Source organism: Balaenoptera musculus, chromosome 8, assembly GCF_009873245.2.
Source record: "Balaenoptera musculus isolate JJ_BM4_2016_0621 chromosome 8, mBalMus1.pri.v3, whole genome shotgun sequence".
Classification (NCBI taxonomy): Eukaryota; Metazoa; Chordata; class Mammalia; order Artiodactyla; family Balaenopteridae; genus Balaenoptera; species Balaenoptera musculus.
The window spans coordinates 47,483,795-47,507,748 of NC_045792.1; the positions used below are offsets into that span (position 1 = coordinate 47,483,795).

Here is a 23,954-nt window from a genome sequence, read left to right on the forward strand (position 1 = left end):
CTGATGATCCAGGATAAGATCATTTTGGTGGGCCTTAATCCAATATAACTGGTATCCTTATAAAACGAAGAAAGTTGAATACAGAGACAGACACATACACAGGGAGAATGTCAAGTGAAGATGAAGGCAGAGATGGGGGTGTTGCCTCTATAAGCCAAGGAATGCCAAAGATTGTCAGCCAAACGCCAGAAGCTAGGAGAGAGGCATGGAACAGATTTTCCTCCACAGCCCTCAGGCGGAACCAGATGCCTTGATCTGGACTTCTAGCCTCCAGAATTGTCAGACAATAATTTTCTGTTGTTTAAGTCACCCAGTTTTGTGTAACTTTGTTCCAACAGCCGTAGAAAACTAATATAGCCTGGAACTTAAATGTTTTTTAAAGAATGAATGAAGTGACTCACCATATTATTTTACCAGCCTGAGCCCTTTCCTTCACAGTTCATTAAAGTATACTTATGGAAAAAGGATTCAGTGATCTTTATTTGATTCATTCATTTTAAAAATCAGTTTTGGAGTATCGACTTTGTTCATAATGCTCCTGGGGAACATAAATAAAAGAGTTATTGGGCTTCCCTGATGGCGCAATGGTTAAGAATCCGCCTGCCAACGCAGGGGATACAGGTTCGAGCCCTGGTCCAGAAAGATCCCACATGCCACGGAGCAGCTAAGCCCGTGCGCCACAACTACTGAGCCTGCGCTCTGGAGCCCACGAGCCACAACTACTGAGCCCACGTGCCGCAACTACTGAAGCCCAGGCGCCTAGAGCCTGTGCTCTTCAAGAAGAGAAGCTACCGTAATGAGAAGCCCGTGCACCGCAACTAGAGAAAGCCCACGCGCAGCAATGAAGACCCAACGCAGGCAAAAATAAAACAAATAAAATGAATAAATTTTTTAAAAAAGAGTTATTATTCCCTCTACATTCAAAATGCTAACTGTCCAACATAGGGGACATTACACTTTTCCAGAACAGAGCTGACAGTTAGGTGCTGCATACCACAGTAGTGGTTTATGGCAGGCATGTGTTCTGATTGTTTGGTGTCCATGCTATACAAGCTATTAAATGTTTTCAATATCAACCCTTCCTATAAGTAACTAATTCAATATAGAAAATGATGTCTCATTAAAAGTGAGAGAGAGAAATAGCATTAAATGTGGTCGTGGACACATTACTTTTAATTTAAAAGATGGGTATTAGGAAGGACTTTGCTGAAGAGGTGTTACTGGATAAGAGCCTTTGTGGATGGAAATTTATCAAGACCCATCCAATTACCCTTCAGACTTTCTACTCTGATTTCCCCAGCAGCAACCCTGCCAACTGGAACATTCCTATCAAGACTTCAAAATATGAGTTGATTTTTATCTCTCTAAAATAATCTGTTACTTTTGATAACTTGATGTGTTGGGATCTGGTTGCCTCCAAACAGTCTGGACTGTATTCAGAATCAATATTAATAGCTTTGGTTTACATTGGCAACTAGAGTTAACTTAGAAAAAAAACATTCAGGCAGACGTGGTTGATAAGTAAAGGCAGTGCCTATCACTTTTAATGCTGGAAGCTTGGAGGATATTCCATTTCAAGTACAATAAAGTAGACAGTAAACCAGTAAGAGAACATTTGATCACACTTTGTCATACTGTCCCATGAGCAGTCAACTGTGGTCAGAGCAGTTTATTTCATTTGTAAGGATGCAGGCAAGGAAGTGCTGATCATTCTTAGATTTAATAAAGAGTAAATACATTTCTCATTGGTAATCTCTATTGTTTCTTTAGATACCATAGACACTTCATTAATTCCCAAGCACACGAGGCAGTAGTTGGCACATTAAAATGCTCAGTATGAATTATTCTGGTCACTTTTTTTTCTTGAGCTAAAGCAGTCTGCTAAAGCATACACATCTGTTAATGTGAGATGCTTGACATTTAAAAGTATACCTATGCCATGTGATCATTTGGTCTTTGAACAATTCAATCATTAATTCATCCTGTAAATATTTATTGAACAATTACCATATGCCAGCAGTGTGCACAATATGATCTATTTTATGCAACCCCTACTTTCTAGGATCATATGATTTAGTTGAAGAGAGAAGATCAATGCACACAAAAGATTAATTTCAAAAGTGATTTAATCTAACTTCTTACACTTTCTGTGCTTATACCTAGACTGCTGAGAATTGCTGAAGGAAAAAAAGTTACTAGAATAGTGCTATCATTAATTCATAGTCACTAAACCCTAATGAGACAATCAACAGTTCCTTGCAATTTTTCTGCGTTTCTCTAATCAATTATTTCTTCCATCTTCCCTAAGAGCTATTTCAAAACTTCTGTACTTTCTCAAATCTCTGACCTCACTACTCCTCTCATCTTGGCCAGTACCACACTTTCTTGTTATCAGAGTAAATTGAAGATGAGAACAACTTTAGTGTACTGCCATTAAGCCAATAATCTTAACCTTTATCTACACCATCCTTCTCTCCTTCCCTCCTAATTCAGTGGAGAAAGAGTCCTCCTGTCTCCATTTATTCCAAACTATTTATTATGCATAGTTTCAGGGGCTAAGTGTACATTGGTGAGTATAAGGGGTATGGTTCCTCTCCTCCTGCAGCCTGTATTCTAACTAAGACTACTTGTTGCTTTCACATGAAATATTTCTCAAATAAGTTTCTCAAATAAGCCATGTTATCTCCCAACTCTGGGTCTTTAAGTGCATGTTTCCTTCTGCAGGGATGTTCTCTCCCCATTCCCTTTCTCCTGGCTCACTTTCATCTTCTAGGTCTCAGACTGGATATCAGGACCTATAGTTAGCACCTGTTCCTCTCCTATCAACACTTACCACACTGGGTTTTCATTGCCTCTTTACTTGCCTTACTCTCCATTAGAAAAGAACCATAAACACTGATTCACTGATATAACCACAATATATATAGGGCAGTCCTTGGCACATGAGTAGTTATCAATTAGTGTTTGTTGAATGAGTTAACTCATTCTATTTAAATAGATGTGAAAAAGCTGATACGTATAATTGGTTCTACTGGGGTTCAACTTAGCAATGAACTACTTTGAGTTGGCAAAGACTTGAGTGGTCTTGAAAATTAAAGTGGTGAAGGCATTTCAGATGGGAAACAGGAGTAACAGTAGAAAAACAGCACAGCAAGATCATCTTGCTTGGGGGGAAGCTTAGTAGCAGAGAAGTAAGGGATAGTGAGAAGAGGGGATGTAGCATTCCTGTAGAAAATGAACAGTGACGGACAATTTCAAGAAACAGAGCAACACAATGGATGTAGAATTTTAGGAAAAGAATAACCTGGAAAATCTTTGCTGAATGGATTGGAGAATCAGGCAGGGAAAGACTGGAATCAGGGAATGTGGTCATAAGCCTTTTACACTAAAGCAAGCATGATTGGATAAGCACTTGATTTAGTGAAGTAGCAATAGAGAAGACATATGTACATATATAATACATTTACACATTTTGTGCCATCCTCTCCTATTATGGGAATGAGTAAGGTAACTACAAACTAGCAATTCCACCAGGCAAGGAGCCCAGCCAGTCATCCAGAATTTTCCTCCAAAAGGACTGGAAATTTCAGTCCTTTGATGGGTCTTTGTTCTTTCTGCATTACATAGAACACTACTGATTTCTTTTACATTCCTACCCTCATCACATTATATTGCCCCGTTTCTTCTCATATTTCTTTTACTACTTCTCACTTCATTTTATCTTTTTTATTGCTCTGAAACAGTGGTTCTCAGAATGTGGTCCTCACACCAGTAGCGTTAGTATCACGTGGGAGCTTGTTAGAAATGCAAATTTGGGGGCACATGCCAGATATTCTGAATCAGAAACTCTGGGCATACAGGCTAAATTCACTTCTCTCAAATAATAGTTATTCCCCAAGGCACATACTATAGAATCCTATTCTCTCTGTAATCTCTTTCTTGTGGAGAATCCATTTTCATAGTTTCAATGACCACTGCTATGTTGATAAGTGCCCAAACTTGTGTGTATGTGTATGATTTCATTATAAAGAGGTAGATATACATACCACCACTTAGACCATTAGAATTAGATGCTGTATTAATTTCCTGGAGCTACCTTAACAAATGACCGCACCTTGGGTGGTTTAAAACAATAGAAATTTATTCTCTTGCAGTTCTGGAGCCTGGAGGTCTGAGATCAAGATGTCAGCATGATTGATTCCTTCTGGAGAGCTCTGAGGGAGAGTTTGTTCCATGTTTCTCCCTCAGTTTTTGGTAGTTGCTGGCAATCCTTGGCATTTCTTGGCTTATACATGTACCATCCTGCTCTCTGCCTCTGTCATCGTGTGCATTCTTCTCTGTGTGTTTCTGTGTTTCTGGGTCCAAATTTCCTCTTCTTACAAGGACACCGATCATTGGATTGGGGCTCACACGAATCCAATTTAACTTCATCTTAAATTGATTGCATCTGCAAAAACCCTGTTTCCAAATAAGGTCACATTCACAGGTAACAGGGCTTAGGACTTCAATCTGTCTTTTGAAAGGCGTAATTCAACCTGTAACCACTGCCATTTGAGTAGATTGTGGTATACGGAGTCAGATGTAGGAGACTGAGGAAAGTATGTGTGATACGGAAATGGAGTTAGTAACTAGAGATCACTGTTTAGAAACTCCAGCTCTTACAGTAAATGAGGCTGAAGCAAGTTCAAGAGAAGATCTTTTTTTTATTAATTTATTTTTTTTAATTTATTTATTGGCTGCATTGGGTCTTCGTTGCTGTGTGCGGGCGTTCTCTAGTTGCGGCGAGCAGGGGCTACTCTTCGTTGTGGTGCACGGGCTTCTCATTGTGGTGGCTTCTCTTGTGGAGCACGGGTTCTAGGCAGGCGGGCTTCAGTAGTTGTGGCACACGGGCTCAGTAGTTGTGGCTCGCAGGCTCTAGAGTGCAGGCTCAGTAGTTGTGGCGCACGGGCTTCATTGCTTTGCGGCATGTGGGGTCTTCCTGGACCAGGGCTCGAACCTGTGTCCCCTGCATAGGCAGGCGGATTCTTAACCACTGTGCCACCAGGGAAGTCCCAAGAGAAGATCTTTCTAGGATAGGACAGAAGCATGGTCAAAGCCAGAATAGAAGAAAAGCATTGATGGTAAGAGACTGAATATTCTAGAAGGGAAAAAAAAAAGGAATAATGAGTAAAATTCAATGGTGAAGGGGAAGATTTAGGTTTAGAAAAGAGGAATGATGCTCATTCCTTTGAGAAAGGGTAGGTATAGACATGGAGACTTGTCACAATAAAATAGGCACTGGGGGCTTCCCTGGTGGTGCAGTGGTTGAGAATCTGCCTGCCAATGCAGGGGACACAGGTTCGAGCCCTGGTCTGGGAAGATCCCACATGCCGCGGAGCAGCTGGGCCCGTGAGCCACAATTACTGAGCCTGCGCATCTGGAGCCTGTGCTCCGCAACAAGAGAGGCCGCGATAGTGAGAGGCCCGCGCACCGCGATGAAGAGTGGCCCCCGCTTGCCGCAACTAGAGAAAGCCCTCGCACAGAAACGAAGACCCAACACAGCCATAAAAATTAATTAATTAATTAATTAATTAATTAATTATTTTAAAAAAAGGCACTGAAGTGATGCCTCTTTTTAGGCAAAAAGTATAAGTGGGTATTTTGAGGTACATAGTCAGGAGAAAAGCTTGGAACATTGACTGTGGTAAGTTAATTATGTGATCTGTGAGAGATCCTTAAGCAGGATTGAGCCTGCCTAGCCAGTGCCGAAGGCATTTTGAACAGAACCACTTCTTTCAATGCCAAACTTGGTCGTTTGAACCCAGGGAGAATCCAGAGAGTAAGAAAATACAGCTTTGGTCTTTAACCTCATCGGGCACTGTAGATATGATTAATTAATTATTCTCTCAAATTAAAATGAAAGACACATTTTTGGTACTTTTTTAAGCAATGATTTTTTTTTTTAAGGAGAAGAGATGTAAAATAGTCTGTTAGCTGTGTAGACCAGACCCACAGGTGAAGTTTTTGTTTTGTTTGTCAACTGAAATGAATGCACATTCAGCAGTTAGGTTGTCTGTATTTTCTAAAACAAAGCCTGCCAGGCTTCAGGGTGGATTCTGTGTTTCCTTTAGTAAAATAGGATAGTAGAGTCAGAATGTACAGAATACCACTATAGTATATTTTTTTTTGTAAAGCACTAAACACTCTACCTTGCAGATCCTAGATAAACTGTGACAGAAGCAGTCTGCTTAATAATATTAAATTTTTGGAGGTGCCCCAGAGTGTCCTCCTAGTAAAGTCACATAAAATGAAGTTGGACCATGTTATCGAATGATTATAAGACATTATGGGGCTTAGTTCTTTACACCCATAAAGACTATATGGGTACATTGTAGTCACATGACTCTTTCAAGTATTGGGGTTTTTATTCTAAGCTTCCCGCACGCAGAATCAGTCCGTTTTCCCAAGACTTCCTCCTTCAGGCCTCCACCTTCCACTGGCACCTGCTTCTCAGCGTAGTCAGGCACCAAGGGGAAAGGGTGAACGGTGATCGTTCCTCGTGTTCTTTTTTCACAGGAGAAGGAAAAGATTTTGCATGGGAAAAGGTTAAGTTAAAGGCTTTAAACAACGTTCAGACATTCCTTTCCCTACGCCTGCATCTCCTGTGTTAACATGAGGATATACAATCTGGGGATATGCAGGAAATACGGAAAGAAGAACCCAGCTTTATGCACTAGATGTAATCCTGAAATTGTTTGCACATCAGGTTTGTCAAACAGATCAGTTTGTAATAGGTTGCTTTTTTCCTTTGCCAGAGTACTGAAATATCCACTGATTTTACTTCCTTTTGTGATTTTAATACTTACATTGTTCTGTGTCAGCTTTGTTTATTACTGACACATGTATAGGCATGTTTAGTATTATTCTCAGTAGCCAAACTTTCCACAGTCGATAGTGTTAGGGTCACGATTTTAGGATGAGACCTACCAACTCTTGTCACTGAGTTTATTTTATAATTGATTAGTCCATTTCTTTATCATGGACACATCTTTTCAATATTGTAACCAATTCTCTAAATTGGTCACTTACCAAAAATCAGTGTTCCTTACTCAAATCTTTATAATACTCATTGTATTTGTCTTGTTAAGGACCACTCTAGCTTATCTTACTGTAAATACAGGTTTTGAGTGTTTGCTAGGCATTTTTGTCTCAATTTCCAGCCAGGGGAGCTGGGATTTTAGGAGCACTGTATGATCTAAGTCAGGGCAGCTGACTCTTCAGTTACTTAGTCAGTCTGATGTATTGGTTTTAAAGATGCGTTCTCTTTTATCAATTCTAACTTAAGACTGTATTCAAGATCCAGCCCAAATGCTAAACCTTTTGTTGATTCTCCTCCTGCTCTTCTAAGAAGTAAGTCATGACCCCCTCTGTACTCACATATCACAGTACCATTACAGAACTTATCCTAGCCAGTTCAGTTCTGTCAAGATCTTTAGGTATCTGTTTTCCAAACAACTTGAGAGCTTATTGAAAGCAGAGAATTTTTATTTATCAAGAATCTATTTTTGTAATAACTGTAAATGGAAAGTAACCTTTCAAAATTACATAACATTTTTAAAAAGACATTTGAAAAAAGAATCTATTATGTGCCAATTACTAAAGAACATAGATACGTTTATTCCCTTATTACACCTGAGGAGATTGGGACTCCAGTTTACACAGCTAGTAGATGGAAGAATCAGGATACGAAGCTGGCTCCGCTGTTGTCCCACTGCCTGCACAGTGGTTGCCATAAACTCTGTGTAGACTAAGATGGAGAGGTAACCAGAGTTCAATGAGGAAATGTAACATATACATTCATCAACTCCAACTAACGGCGCTCACTTTTTCAGCTGCTCCTCACTCTCTGAAGCCACCAGCTTCATATTAAAGGGGAGTCTTTCTCAGAGACAAGTGATTTTCCTCATCCTCTTATATTCATATGTTTATCCATTCTTTCATTTAATGCATATTTATGAGGTAACTATGTATCTGCCCTTGTTCTACTGCATAGCATGAAATAGTTAAAAATCCCTGTCATCTGGAGTTTATATTTTCATCAAGGAGATAGGCAATAAAAAATTAAATAAAATACATAGATGATTTATATCGTATATCACAAGGTAATAAGTGCTAAGGGACACTGAGAATAGAGCAGGATAAGGAAGTGGGATGGATTGTTAGGGGACTGTATTAAATAGGGAGGTCAGGGTCAGGCTCCCAGAGAAATTGAAATTTTCACAACAGCCTGAAGGCAGGGTGTTCCAGGCAGCAGAAACAGCTAGAGCAAGTGCCCTAAAATGGGAGTGTGTCTGGCATGTTCTAGAAATATCAAGGCAGTAAGTGTGTCTAGAGTGGATTGAAGGAAGGAAGTATGAGCAAATGAGGGTAGAGAATGATCCTATAATGTAGACAGACTACCCCTGCTTTAACAGAGTGTGTGCAAGGAAACCAGTGTCTCCAAACTGATCATTTGGATTTGGTCTTATGGCTTGGTGGACCTAGACCACATTTGTCTTCATAGAGCAGCCCTCCAAAAAGCAATGACATCATCTGGATTTAGAGCATTACTTCAGCCAGGTTCAGCCACAGTCACTCATGTGAACTCATGGATCATTATTTCTGTACTGTTTCTGGTCAATCCATTTCTTTACATTTATGTTGGCTACAGTTGATAGCAGCTGGTTATACAATGCATGGTATGTACTCAGGAGATGCTTGTTGAATGAGTGGATATATGAGTGAGTGAATGAATGAATAAATGAATGAATGGATGGATGGATGGATGGATAGATAGGACCAGATTTGATTTTATAACACAGATGGATACTTCCACCTGTAAATAACCTTGTATTCTGGATGTAGACATAAGCTATACGTTTACCTATCATGTTGAATTGAATATCTGGAATATGGTTGAATGTTGATCAAATATTGATTATTTTTAAATGTATCCATGTTCCACCAAAGTAAGAGAAATTAGGGGAAATGTTTAGTTCTGTACCTTTAGAGCCATTCTCTGGCTCTTACTTAAAATACTTTAGCTTAAGCAGAGTCACCAGTTAAGAAGTGCTTAAGCCTAATCTTAGTGGAAAAAACGTTGTTTCCTTTTTAGCTGATATATTTATGTCTACGGTATCCACAGTGATTTCATTGTCTTGGTAAAATCTTCAACTTCAAATGTCAAGTACATAGTTACTCCCTTTGTTGGACTTAACCTTGTTTATAGTGGTAATTTGTTTGCTTAGCTCTTCTGTAACTCAGACCGGCTGTGGCATTTACTGTTGGCATAGTAGATGTAAATCAGAGTCCCTGAATTTTCTTTAACCTTTTGTCCACAGTTCGGAATGAATTCTGTACTATTGTAAATGCAGTAGATTGATCCTAGAGTGTGGCTATGAAACTTTTGTAAATATGTTTTTTAAACTTTCCTATAATCATATATAAATATGAAATAACAGTTTTGGAAAACATGAGCTGATATGTATTTTAAATTTCATAGGAAAAGCCAGTTGGGGACATTTTATCTACCCTTGGTCATCTTTCACTTGGTAAACAAATTCTTTAAATATGAGGGAAACAAATACGTTTATAGATCTATGCAATGTCAAAGCATCAATAAAGAATAATTACCCACTCTAGAAGGAAATTAAATAACACTTATTTTAATTGCCCCATCAATTTAAATCCATTTTCCATTTATTGTTAACAACTAATTTAACAAAAAAATCATTTCATTTCAGGTATGATTCCAGAGGTGTTACGTTATAATTTACCATGCCATTATTTTTCCATTAACTAATCACTTACGCTATCTTAAGAGCAGCACATAGCCCTGCTCAATATTTATTCAATACAAGGATAGTGAAATGGAGTATTTTTAAAGTGTTTTTCATTGTTGTATAAAGTGCCACAAATTTTTATGATTGTTTTATCATAAAACAAGTGTGTGGTTTTTTAAAACTAGGCAACTAGGGGTGTGTGTGTGAGGGGGGGTTTAATTTCTTAAGACAAGCAAGTTACAGAAATGTTCTGTCTTTAGTTACAAATGTCTTTGACTTATATCTATCTTTCTGAGTAATTTTCATGTTAATTATTATAATTTCAAAATGCAATGAAAATATATGCTACAAGTATTGTACTGAATGTGTATTCAATTATATTCTGAGAAAGATTTTTTTTGTTCTTATACTTTTAAAGAGTCTATCAGTCATTCTTTTAAAATGGCCTCATAATGATTTTTTAATAACTCTATTCTTGTTATCATTCCATAGTTTAATATAAATAAAAGTTTATGGCAATATGTATAGACCCTGAGGATATTATGCTAAGTGAAATAAGTCAGACAGAAAAAGGCAAATACTGTATAATTTCACTTATATGTGGAAATCTAAAAAACAAAACAAAAGAACAAACATAAAATGGAAACACAGTGATAAATACAGAGAACAAATAAGTGGTTGCCAGAGGAGAGACGGGTGGGGAGGAGAGAAGATATAGGTGAGGAAGATTACGAAGTACAAACTTCCAGTTACAAAATAAATGAGTCATGGTTGTGAAATGTGCAATGTGGGGAACATAGTCAAGAACCATGTAATATTTTTGTACGGTGACATATTGTAACTAGACTTATCATGGTGATTATTTCAAAATGTGTAGAAATATCTAATCACTGTGTTGTGTAATAGGAACTAACATAGTATTATAGGGCAATTATACTTCAAAAACAAACTCAGTCACAGAAAAAGAGATCAAATCTGTGGTTACCAAGAGGTGGGGGAAGAGGAGAGGGGGAGTTAGATGAAGATAGTCAAAAGGTACAAACTTCCACTTAGAAGGTAAATAATACTAGGGATGTAATATACAACGTGAGAAATATAATTAACACTGCTGTATGTTATACGTGAAAGTTAAGAGAGTAAATCCTAAGAGCTCTCATCACAAGGAAAACTTTTTTCTATTTCTTTAATTTTGTATCTATATGACATGATGGATGTTCACTAAACTTACTGTGATAATCATTTCATGATGTATATAAGTCAAATCATCATGCTGTACACCTTAAACTTATACAGTACTGCGTGTCAATTATATCTCAATAAAACTGAAAGAAAAAATATTATAAGCCATAGCATAGTAAAATTCTTCTCTCAAGATGGAAAATTTCCAAAAAACAAAAATTTTTTAAAAAAAAGGAAATTTTCCATGTTTAAAATGATTTCATATTTCGTGGTTTGTTACAAACATAATACAGTCAAAGTATATAATCTATTTCTTTATTCTTTAGACTGGGTGCAGGGGTGATTCGTTTGTGTTCATTCTTTATTAACTATAAGTTAATAACAGGAAGTGCCAGGAAGTGTGAAAATATGACAAGGTACCCAGAGAAGGAAACATGAAGGGCAAGCATCGAGCTTCTTTTCCTTATCTTCTCTCTGAAATTATTACACTGATATCCAATGTATCTTCCTCATGGCTCTTATCTCAGAATCTGTGGAATGTTTGAATTGCTGTACTTTTCATTCTGAAATGTCAAAAATATCTAGGTCTCTACCCAAATGACTGGCAGGACTTCTGTTCTCTATGCTAGAGTAACAACAGCAGCAACGAAGATGATCCCATAGACTAAACGTGGGCAGGATTGCACTTGTGTTTTGCCTCATTAGCATTAATCAACAAGCTTTCAAATGTTTAAAGAACACAGTTGATTGAAGTAGAATTTATTGTTATTTATTACTGTTGTAATAAATTGAGGATTAATTTTTTTTCGACTGTTGAAATGTGACTAATAGCACTTTCTTAAACAAATACAAGGCTTTTCTTTTTCTGTTTCTTTTCCGTAGGTTTAGGCTTCAGTATTGCAGGAGGTGTGGGGAACCAACACATTCCTGGAGACAACAGCATTTATGTAACTAAAATTATAGATGGAGGAGCTGCACAGAAAGATGGAAGGTTGCAAGTAGGAGACAGACTACTAATGGTGAGTGTGACTCAAGCAGAACTATGTGTATATTTATAAAGCTCTTGTTTCCCAGTGTATGACTGTCTTAGTCATTTCAGGCTGCCATAACAAAATACCATAGGTTAGGTGGCTTAAACAACAGAAATTTTATTTTCTCACAATTCTGGAAGCAGGGAAATTTAAGAGCAAAGTTCTGACCCATTCAGTTTCTAGTGAGGTCTCTCTTCTTGGCTTGCAGACAACTATCTTCCTGCTGCATCCTCACATGGCCTTTCCTCTGGGCTTGTGCTGAGAGAAAGCTCTCTCTCTCTTTCTCTTCTTATAAAGCCATTAGTCCTATCAGATTAGGGCTCCACCCTTAAGTCATTTAATTAATAACCTTACTTGCCTCCTAAAGACCCTATCTCCAAATACAGTCATATTGGGGGGTTAGAACTTCAACATAAGAATTTGGGGGGGAGGAAGCAGTGACCTTGGGTGGAAATAGAAAAGGGAGAGCAGATTTTGTGGTAAAAGATATCAAAAGTACAGGTATAATTGGAGCTGATTTGTTGACATTTTAAAAACAGAAATCTAAATTTTCACCAGTTTTCATAGGCACAGAGATTATGTGTTGTTCTTCCGGTATCATCCATCTCCTATCAGCCAGAGACACTGCTAAATCCAGACTGGTAGAGAGATGGGCTTTGCATAGCAAAGGGCACAACACGATCTGGTTTATTGATCTGTACATTTCTATGGCTCTCTGTGTTCTTCGGTTCAACCAGTGTAGACACAGTTCCTGACTTCCAAGAATTCATAATCTGGGTTCTGTCACGTGTGCAAATGGATCCCTTCCCCCTCTCCTTTCAGACAGGGTTTCTGCTATTTTACTTGCCAGCCGCTCACATGCTTCAGGAGTCTTGGGCAACGATTGACACCAACACGCAGCCACGCTTTCTGAGCCGTAGAGTTTATATGATAAACAAAAGCAAAATGTAGGCAATTATAAGCAGTAAAAAATTGGTGATTGCACCTAAAAACTGTTTCATCTCCATTTACTGTTTTATATTAAATCTACAGGATAATAATCAAATACTGAAAATTAATAGAAGATAGCCGTCAAGTAAGAGAAGTATATCTAGTTATATCTAGTCATATGTCTCCCTTTGTAAAACAGGGTCTTGAATCTTTGTCACAAGGAGCCATTATCTCCAATACTTTCATGAGAAGTGTTTGGGAAGGATCAACCTATACAATTTCAAAAGAATAGTAATTTCTAGGACATGTGCAAGTTTTGGGGGTTGAACCTCAAAGTTCATTGTGCCCATGTCCCTGGACTCTAGACAGGTTGTTTGTAGTCCCACTGGGCTAATTTTGTAGTTGTTAATGATTTTTGTATTGAATTATCTGGATAAGAGCTTTATAATAATCTTGATAACTAACAATTCTTTGGCATTTACTGTGCTCCATGTATTTTTTTAAATGTTTTTCTGTAATGTGTATATATTTCTCATAACAGCCTATTTTATAGAAGCAAAGGGAAACTGAGGTATAGAGAGAGGTTTACTAACTTGGCCATGGTCATATAGTTAACAATGGACAGAATTGGATTTCAAATGCTTGTAACCACCAGACTTGGTCTTTGCATTTGTTTCCTAAAATCTGTCAGTCAGTTCTTTCCTTCCTTCCTTTAGTTATCATTCAGTCATTCATTAATTCCTTTATTTAACAAGTAATATATTGAGTACCTACCATGTCCCAGGCAACAGCCACTTCTCAGGAAGGAACTCTGTCAGCAGAAGAAGTATGGTCAAACTGAATGGGCAAAAAATGTGGCATTAATGACTTCAGTCAAAGTTGCAACTAAGAGTTTTTGGCTTCTTTACCACTTGAAGTTGCTACAATTTTATTTTTATTTTTTTTAAACCATTTTATTGAGGTATGATTGACATGTAAAAAGCTGTACATATTTAATGTATACAACTCCATGACTTTGGGGATAAGTACATACCCATGAAACCATCACCACCATCAAGGCTATGAAGTTATCCATCACTTCCCAAAGTTTCCTCTCACTATCATTATTATCATTATTATTTTGTGTGTGTATGGGGTAAGAACACTTAACATAAGATCTACCTTCTTAGCAAACTTTAAGTATACAGTACAGTGTTGTTAATTATAGGCACCAGGCTGTATAGTAGAACCACCATTTCCATTCTCAGGACATTCTGAATTTTGTTTGCTTGTTTTTTTTGCCTTTGACGTGAAAGTTGGTTCTTTTTTTTTTAACTTAAAGCTCTTTTGTGTATTTTTTAAAATTTATTTATTTATTTTTGGCTGCCTTGGGTCTTCGTTGCTGTGCACAGGCTTTCTCTAGTTGTGGCGAGTGGGGGGCTACTCTTCATTGCAGTGCACTGGCTTCTCTTTTTGTGAAGCACAGGCTCGAGGCGCGCGGGCTTCAGTAGTTGTGGCACACGGGCTCAGTAGTTGTGGCTCGCGGGCTCTAGAGAGCTGGCTCAGTAGTTATGGCGCATGGGCTTAGTTGTTCCGCAGCATGTGGGATCTTCCCGGACCAGGGCTCGAACCCATGTCCCCTGCAGGCAGACACTTGATCAATGCGCCACAAGGGAAGTCCTAAAAGTTGGTTCTTATGATGTTGTGTCTTCTGAAACAGAAAAGTGTTATTGGGATATAAGACAACTTCTCTCTAACGACTTCTCTCAAGAAGACAAACTTTATTGTTTGTGGCCTTAGGAATAAAATAAACTGTGATATCCATTTTCTACATAGTGATAAATTGAAAAATGAAGAGGACAGTTTCATTCTAAATTAATGTGTCATAGCGACTGATTTGACCTTTGGCTCATTGTCTGTAAGAGTTTGGATGTAGGAAACTCTTCTGGACCTCTTCTGTTATTTCTTCAACTGCTGCTATTATAGTATCAAGTTAGATGTCATTTGCTCATTTCTTGAAGTTCTGTTTAAATTTTTAGCTTTATATTCAAATTCTTAAAAAAAACCCTCAAAGTCTAAATAATTCTGTCAAAGGATTTTCCAGGCACCATGCTATTTTTCCATTATCATTTTCTTGATATTCATTGTAGACAAAATGATTTCAAAAATAGCTATGACATAATCCTTAACTGTTTTGAGTTTTAAAGCATAGTTTAAAAAAAAATGAAGCTTCAACAATCATAGGTCTCTCTCCTCTTACGTAAGGAAAACATAATTAGTACTTTCAAGGCAACTGCCAAGCTGAATCTGGAAATGAAAGAAAATTATTCATTTTATAAAATTCTGAAAGAAAAATGAGCCTGAGGGAGAGCATAAATTAAAAGTCCCGGAAGCCACCCCAAAAGATCAATTATCTTGCTTCAACCAAAAATATTTATTAATGCTCTCCTTCTGTCATTCCTTTCCACCTCCTCTTCCCTTTACTACCCTACATTCATGTCTTCTTTATCTTTCTCCTCTTCTACTCTCCTCCCCCAAAGGAAGTATGAATAATTTAGATTCTGTGATTTACCAGCTGTACCACACTCTATTTTTCTATAAATAGGTTTTTTTTAAAACAATTTGTACCACTCCCTTCTCTCACTTCTTAGGAAAAATTCCTCCATATGTTATTCATTCATAGTTCTGTAAGTAAGCTGATCGAGGATAAAATTCCATTAATTTCTTTAGACTTTTGTGGATAGATCACCATAATTCAGGAAGTCTCCCAGCATCTACCCTGCAGTGAGAGCACAATCTTTTTTTTTTTTTTTTGGCAGGGGGTGGGAGTGGGGGATCTTTAGTAATAAACCTTTCAGTTTCTCAACTGAAATAACTTTAATGTTGGACACCATCTGAATCATACCATATATACTGGGTACTTTTTTTTCCCTAAATACTTCTTATATGTCAGAATTGAAAAGTATCTATCTTAGATATTATCTTATTCCAACTCTCATTTAGTACATCAGAATCCCACAGAAAAGCAACCATGTGAAATAGTCCCTCACCTCTGCTAGAACTCTCTAAGGATGGAGAACGGAATGCCTCGTCGAAGCTATCCATTAGATACTAACCATCAGTAAAAATGTTTTCCTTAAAATTATATCAAAATATACTTCCCTATACAGCTCTCCCTTTAGTAAAGGTCTCTCCCTTTAGTAAAGCTCTCTCTCGGAAACACAATGATGAATATGAATTCCTCTTCCACATTTGTTTAAAAAGCTATGTCTTGCCAATTCTCCACTTCTCAGTCTTTTAAGATGTTTTACACTTTTCCTCTCACTCTTGCACTAAATTTTATCATACATCCATTTATCCTCTGAAAATAGATTACCCTTTTAACAAAACTTCTTTTGATTCTTTAGAATGTTATTCCCCAACTTAAAAGAAAAAAAAAAACAGGCAATATTATTGCATCTGACCTTTACATTTATTCTACTGTAAGAAAAAATTATCCTGCCTAAAACCTTTGCAATAAGCCCCTTAGTGTTTCAAATAAGATGACTTTAATGTCAGACCTCTCTGATGTTTCATGGGTCACCCAGATGTGTGGTATATGTTCTCTTTATCAAAATAACACTTTTTAAAATTTCCCCTGCTACTGGCACTTATTATCATTCACTAGAATTTTGTTTGTTCTGTTTTGTTTTTTATTTTTTCAAATGACAGTGACATCTGACTTTAATGGATTGTACCAGTAGCTTAGTGTTGAAATCTCAGACTGAATAGATTCCCTCTTGGCCTTGAACTTCATGGAACAGATGGTCAGAGGTTAACAGTATTGATAATTTTCTAATTCTTTCATATATTTTTACACACTCATTTTTATTAAGCCCTACCATGGTGATACATAGAGCCACATATATTACAGAAATGTGATCTTCTTCGTCTTTTTTCTACACAATACCAGAAACTTTGAATCTAGGGTCATCTAATTGTCTTCTCTAAAGGGACAACATGAACTGTTAATTGGCAAATCCCCTGTCGCATTGTGATTTAAAGTTTATAATCTTAGTCTCTTTTTTCCATAACCTTTGCTTGACGTTTGAAGAAAAAATTGTCAGTGAGAGACTTTTTACATCTTTTACAGAAAATAAGTCTGTATGTTTTCTTTGCTTAAAGGGAAGCCGAAGACAAGAGGAAAGGTAAATGAGGCATTGAAATAATATGGAAAGACAGTGGACTCAGAGATAAGATATCTGGATTCAAGTCCTAGGCAGCCAGCATTAACTCTACCTAACTGACCTTGGGCAAGTCATGTTCATCTTTGATCTTTTGTTATGTCCTCAATACCATGACAGCATTGCCTTAGATCAGTGTTTCCCAAGTGTGTTTTAAAATATTAGTCTCATGTCTGTGTCACATGAAAAGCATCTATAGTCAAATTGAAATTCTACAACCTGTATCTCACCTCTTTTGTAGATTCTCAACAAACTTTAGCATATATAAGGGTCTATGAAGTCCTCCAGTCAAGGAACTAATTTAACTTTGGTACCCTAACTTTCAAATATATTTTACTGTGGAACTTTTTTCTTAAGTAATGTTTATGAAATACCTAGAACTAGTGTTCACTGGAGTCACTCTGGGATGCGCTATGTGTGAGCATCTCCTATTTTTATTCCAGAATGTTTATCCTATGGTAAGGACATTAAATAGATTTAGGGAAGATGAGTAGAAACAAGATAATTTTCTGAAGGAGTATTAGTTGTGAGGACCCACTATCACCTTGTTTCATCCAAATATCAATAAGAAAATCATCTTGAAGACCATGCAAATATGTAGGAGTTATCTGAATAATGAAGAGGATTTTAAAACACTTTCATTGTTTAGGCCAACCTTAAATAAGAACCAAAAGCTATAACTGTCTCTGCACATGGCTCTTTCCTACCACCAACACACTGCCTCCTCCTTAAGAAGATCTTTCACCCACAGCACCTCCTCACTCCAACACTTGAGAGATGGATAGGGCAGTCGTTACTGCTATTCTCATCTTCCAGAAGAGAAAGTTAGAACTCAAAGATGCAAACACTTTTCCAATATTACATAACTAATAAATTGTGAGATTGGATTCAGACCTAGATATCAATTTTCTAAAGCCACATTCCTTTCAGCAGTTTACTCAACCCCTCTGGTTCTCCATCTTGGTTACACATTTGCATCTCATGGTAAGTTCTTGAACGCTATGAATGCCCAGGCCTCAATCAACCCTGAATAATCAAATCAGAATCTCTGGGGTAGGAACCGTGCCTCGTTTTCATTTTTTTTTTTTTTTAAGTTTTCCAAACAATTCTAATGTGCAGCCAGGTTAAGAACCATCATTCTACCTTGACCTAATCACATCCTACCCCACTCTGCTGCAGCTCCACTGCTTCTCCTGAGGGCGACTTCTGAGGTAATGCTCATTGCATCAAGCTGGTATAGCATAATTTAGCAATTTCCAGTCATGGGCTAGAAGGCATTAGAAATAGTTCACCCTTCAGACTCTGTCTCCAGTAGTTAGATTACCTTCTGAAACACCAGGGGAAAAAATTTTTGGATAATTAGTTCTTGGACTCCCTTTTAATTTGTCTCAAATACAATAAAATTACAATATAATGCAAATGCAATGATATATTTTATTTAAGGGTTTAAGGGCTCTATTTATAAAGGGATTTTATATAAAGGGTTAAAGCCTTCCATTATATTGTTTATTTCTTTTGCTTGTATTCAGTTTAATAACCCTGTTTATAGAACTTACTCTATAGTCATCATATATCGGTACCTAGTATAGAGCGGTGGTTTTAAAATTCTTTAACAGCACACCCCATCACTAAAACACAAAAAGTTGTCTTTAATATATGTATATTTCTCTACTTTAGATTGCATTCATATATTGTTATAGTAATATATACATTTTATTTTAAACCATGCACAAGAAATACAAAGATGAAGATTGATGTGATAAATATTAATAGAAGTTCAGATATTTCTTCCTATACCCAGCTGATTGTACTGGGGTTCCTATCATATGGTCCATTTGGTGACCAGTGCTATAGAGGAAGCTGAAGTCAATCAAGACATCAGTGGCACTTGCTCTCTCTCTCTCTCTATGCAATGAAAGATGAAGAAATGCATTAATGGGACTTCCTTGATGGTGCAGTGGTTAAGAATCCGCCTGCCAATGCAGCGGACATGGGTTCCATCCCTGGTCCTTGAAGGTCCCACATGCCGCGGAGCAACTAAGCCCATGCGCCACAACTACTGAGCCTGCCCTCTAGAGCCCGCGAGCCACAACTACTGAGCCCGTGTGCCACAACTACTGAAGCCCGCTCACCTAGAGCCTGTGCTCTGCAACCAAGAGAAGCCACCGCAATGAGAAACCCGTGCACCGCAAGGAAGAGTAGCCCCCGCTCGCTGCAACTAGAGAAAGCCCACGCACAGCAACGAAGACCCAACTCAGTCAAAGATAAATTAGTTAATTAATTAATTATTTAAAAAATGCTACATAAATAGTTTTAAAAAAAAAGAAATGCATTAATGATTAATTGAGGAGGAAGAGATTTGCACTGTTGGAGCTCTGATTATGTCCCTTATAAGCTGATGCGAGCCGGTGTTCACATTTTGTACCAGCCTTTCATTCTTCTATCCCATGCCTGACACAGAGTGAGTGTCCAATAAATATGTATTGTTGGTTGAATGACCTTCATTCCTTATCCTTTCCTCTCTGACTCAACACAAATGTAAAATAGAAGCTCAACACAAATGCCTCATTCTTCCTATAACATAGGGAATTTTGGTTGCTTTTCCTTTGATATGCCACATTGTTTTTTTAACTTATTTAGCGGATTGTTTCAACATTTATTAAGTGCCTACTGTTTATGCTGTGTCAGCTGGGAGAATACAAAGATGAAAACGATCTAATCATTGCCCTTGAGAAGGTCAGTCTTTGAGATGGAAAGAGGCACTGCAGGAGTAAGTGTTATACGAAATCAGTTTCACAGAAAGAACCCTGAACAGGAAGAAACTATTTCAGCATTAGGATCAGCCAAAGCACTATGTCTGATTATGATGTTTGATCATTATTCGTACACTGCTTTATGTTATACAGTGTCTTTTCAGGTTCATGGTATCATTTCTTTCTCATAAACACAAGTAAATCAGCAAATAAATCAATATTATCCCCATTTTACATATAAGAAAATTAAAACTCAGTAAATATGTTAACTGGCCGAAATTCATAAAACTAGAAATTGATAGCAGATCTGAGTCTACTTTCAAAATTACTCTCATTGTATACCAGGTTGCCTTCATTTCTAAAAAACACCTAGGTTTAAAATATGGCTATTATTTCTCATAAATTTAAGTAAATTCACTGGGCATGAGAAATCAACTTCCTTCTTTCCTATTCCAATTTTCCATTACTCATGAGATCTTGTTATGTGTGTCTCATAAAGAGGTCACCGCACTTAGTTTCTGTTCTCCCTTACTTAAGGTTTTTGTTCTTATTCATTTGAAAAATAGATTTAATTTTGTTCTAACCATAACTAATTTTGTTCTAACCATAATTAACCATAGTTAATTTTGTTCTAACCATCTCATTTCTGAAAAGATGTAAAATAAGAAAATATTTATTATCCAGAGATAACCATTATTAACATTTCTCATGTATTCATAGTTATTTTTAAAACAAATTTTATTATAGCAGTTCATTACAATGGACTGCAGAGATTTCAGTCTTTGGTTTATGCATATTTATTTTCATACCATTGACATTACTACATTAGATTGGCCCCCTTTTTAAGTTATTTTACAATATGGTGATCATCTACTTTGTCTTCTCTTTTAAAAGTTAACTTTGGAGTTTGTGATGTTTTTTTCCAGTGTTTCTAGAGTCTCACATTTCCTTGTACTATGTCTTAGTACAATTTTTATGTCCATAATACCTCCCAGTTCGTCTCACCACATTGCTATTCCTGAATGAATATGGAAAGGTCAGTATGTTGCCATCTGTACATTGCTCATTTCTCCTTATCACACCCTCTCATGCCCGCACACCTCCCACCTTTGTACCATCACATATGTATTTGCTAACACTTATTTGAATTCCCACAACACTTGCCATCTTCCTTTCTTGCAAGTCTCCTGGCACCCCTTTCTTCAACTGGTTTGCCCTCTTCTGTCGGCATCATGCTCCAATTCAGTGCTCCGTCTTCCACTCGAGAGAATGAGTCATCTCACCTCCAACCTCTCTCTCTTGGCCTCAGTCCTCTGTCCTATTGAAATACATGGCCAGGCTGCACACATGTCCCCCTCTGTGTAGCACACCCCACAGAAACACTTCATTGAAATGCACATGATTTTTTTTCTGAAACCAGGCCAGTTGCTCAGTGTTCACCATTATAGGCAGATACTTGATGCAAAAGAAAAAAAGGAAAAGGAAAAAGACAATGGAAAACAATGACAAGAGCAACCAGCCAATCAGTATAATGTCCCTTCTCTCTGTGTACAATCAGCTCCAGCTGTAGGCCCTTTATCTTGAGAGTTCAGAGGATAATGCACACATATAATTACCCCAAATAAACCCACTTTCGTGAAAAGCATTTTGAAGACTTCAGCACAAAAGAGCACTTTTGGGTCCAGATCCTATACTATTCTGAATTTTTAAAAAGACCACACAGAAGCCTCATCAACAGTTCTCTAATTAAACTCATCAGTTCACAGATGTTTACAGGAAAATGCTCAGCGAAAATTTTCACCCAGAATTCCTGTTTCCTGAGAAGAGAGATGGATGATGACAGTAGTAATAGTAACAAGAGCTCACATTAATAAGTAATGAGCCTGCCACTTTACATAGGGCAATACATTTAAATCAATAACCCTTTTGAGGCAGTGATTATTCTCATACCTATTTTACAGATGTCAAAACTGAGGCTAAGTAGGTTAAATAAGTTTCCCAAAGTCACACAGCTAGGTAGTGCCAGGAACAGGATGAGTCCTGGTTTGCATGACTCAAAAGCATGTGCTCTTAATCACTACATATTGTTGCCACCACCTCTTCCATGACGAAAATCAGTGTAAATTTTCCAACATTTCATAGTCACCAAACAAAAACTGACTGAACTACCACTATTTTAAATTACCAATATTTTCCCCAATATCCTCTCTTTCCTCACTCCTCACCTCCAACTTTTCCTCAACTTCTGTTTTCTGCTCTAAATATTTTCCTGGTGGTCTGAGAGTCTCTTAAGGAAGTGATTCTCAGAAAACACACTTAAAGATAACATCTTCTAGACTGTTTCAAGGCCCAACTTAAAAATGGAAAAAGTGCAGTTTAATAAACACTGGCCACATCTCTTTTTCACTGCTAATCTAATGAGCTGTGTGCTTTCTGTACCCTGGAGAGAGAGACAATGAGCCCTGTCAGGAACAGAGCTTTTGTGCCTCTTGTAGTCTAATCCAGTTGTTTTCTAGCCTTTAGGGTCTTTCTATGTTGGATTGTGATCCTCACTGTTTATGCCAACAAATGCCTCCTCTCTTCTCTTTTTTCAATATAGATGTTTCTGGGGTGCACGGTCACAATATTCAGAGCCACCTTAGGCAACCATTGTTTAAGAGAAAACACCCACTTCCATACACATTTTAAACCATTGTAATATGAGCATTATTTGTAAATATTCATTATCTAGGTACAAGTGGTACTGCCCTTAAAAAAGTGATTAATCAAATATACAAGAAGGTTTTGAAGAAACATTATCTACATCAAACTACTTTCCATTTTACTTGTTTTTTTTTTAATTAATTAATTAATTTCTTTATTTTTGGCTGTGTTGGGTCTTCGTTTCTGTGCGAGGGCTTTCTCTAATTGCGGCCAGCGGGGGCCACTCTTCATCGCAGTGTGCGGGCCTCTCACTATCGCGGCCTCTCTTGTTGCGGAGCACAAGCTCCAGACGCGCAGGCTCAGTAGTTGTGGCTCACAGGCCTAGTAGCTCCGCGGCATGTGGGATCTTCCCAGACCAGGGCTCGAACCCGTGTCCCCTGCATTGGCAGAAAGATTCTCAACCACTGCACCACCAGGGAAGCACCCATTTTACTTATTTATTTTTTGACTTTGTCAGTGTATTTGGCTGATGCAATATATTGTCACCACTGGATTAAGCGAGAAGGGTAATGATTACTCAGGCTTTTATAACACTTAGGAATTCACATTACTTCTATATGTAAACTTGGAAAGAGACTCTTCCCCTAAAGGAAGAAAGAATAGATGATGTAAGCCCTAGGTTTCAATGAACCAACACTCAAGGGCCGTCTCATTTTCATCTCTTCGGGAGGACGGTGACCCAACTGATGGCTTTGCCACTTGGGGTCTGTGTGACCTATTTGTTGCAAGTTAACCTCTTCAAATGTCAGTTTTTCTCACCGGTAAAATGGGCCTAATTATTCATGTCTACCTCATGGAGCTATAACCAGGACCAATGATATGATTTATGTCAAAATATATACGTAGTACTTCCAAGATATATGACATATAGGTGTTAAATAAATGTTAGCTCTTATTATTATTACTGTCATTTTTGTTATTTCTCTGTCTATAACTAAAGGCTGCCATCATCAACTGTGTTCCCCATGCCTTAGTCCCTCTACATTCCCACTCTATATGGGTCTAGTTTTCTATCCATTCATTCCATAAACAGCTATGTTCTATCAGAACGTGAGTCTCATGGGAGCAGGGGCTGTGTCCATCTGGAGGAAGCAGTATAGATAAGTGGTTAAGAGCATGGTCCCTGGAGCCAGACTGCTTGGCTTTGAATTCTGCCTCTACTACAATTAGATCAATGACTTTGGGCAAGTTTCTGAACCTCTTGGAGGCATGCTTTTCTCATCTGTAAAATGAAAGTAATTATAATAGCCAGCATATAGGTTATTGTGGGGCTTTATTGTGTTAATCTACGTAAAATAATTTAGAGTAGTGCCTGACATGTAATAAGGCTATATGTGTCTGCTATGATTATGATTA

General features: G+C 37.6%; 1 protein-coding gene across 17 annotated transcripts in view; it reads left to right on the plus strand.

Moving 5' to 3' along the window:
* DLG2 (discs large MAGUK scaffold protein 2) overlaps window positions 1–23,954 on the plus strand; it is a 2,039,030-nt gene that overhangs the window by 1,494,269 nt on the left and 520,807 nt on the right. For all 17 annotated transcript variants that reach the window (XR_005020917.1, XM_036860586.1, XM_036860590.1 and 14 more), the window contains one exon: window positions 11,862–11,998. Coding sequence is in view for 16 of the 17 variants with exons in the window: in XM_036860586.1 (XP_036716481.1) it covers window positions 11,862–11,998 (137 nt within the window). In the remaining variant the exon portion in view is untranslated. The remainder of the gene's footprint in view (window positions 1–11,861; window positions 11,999–23,954) is intronic.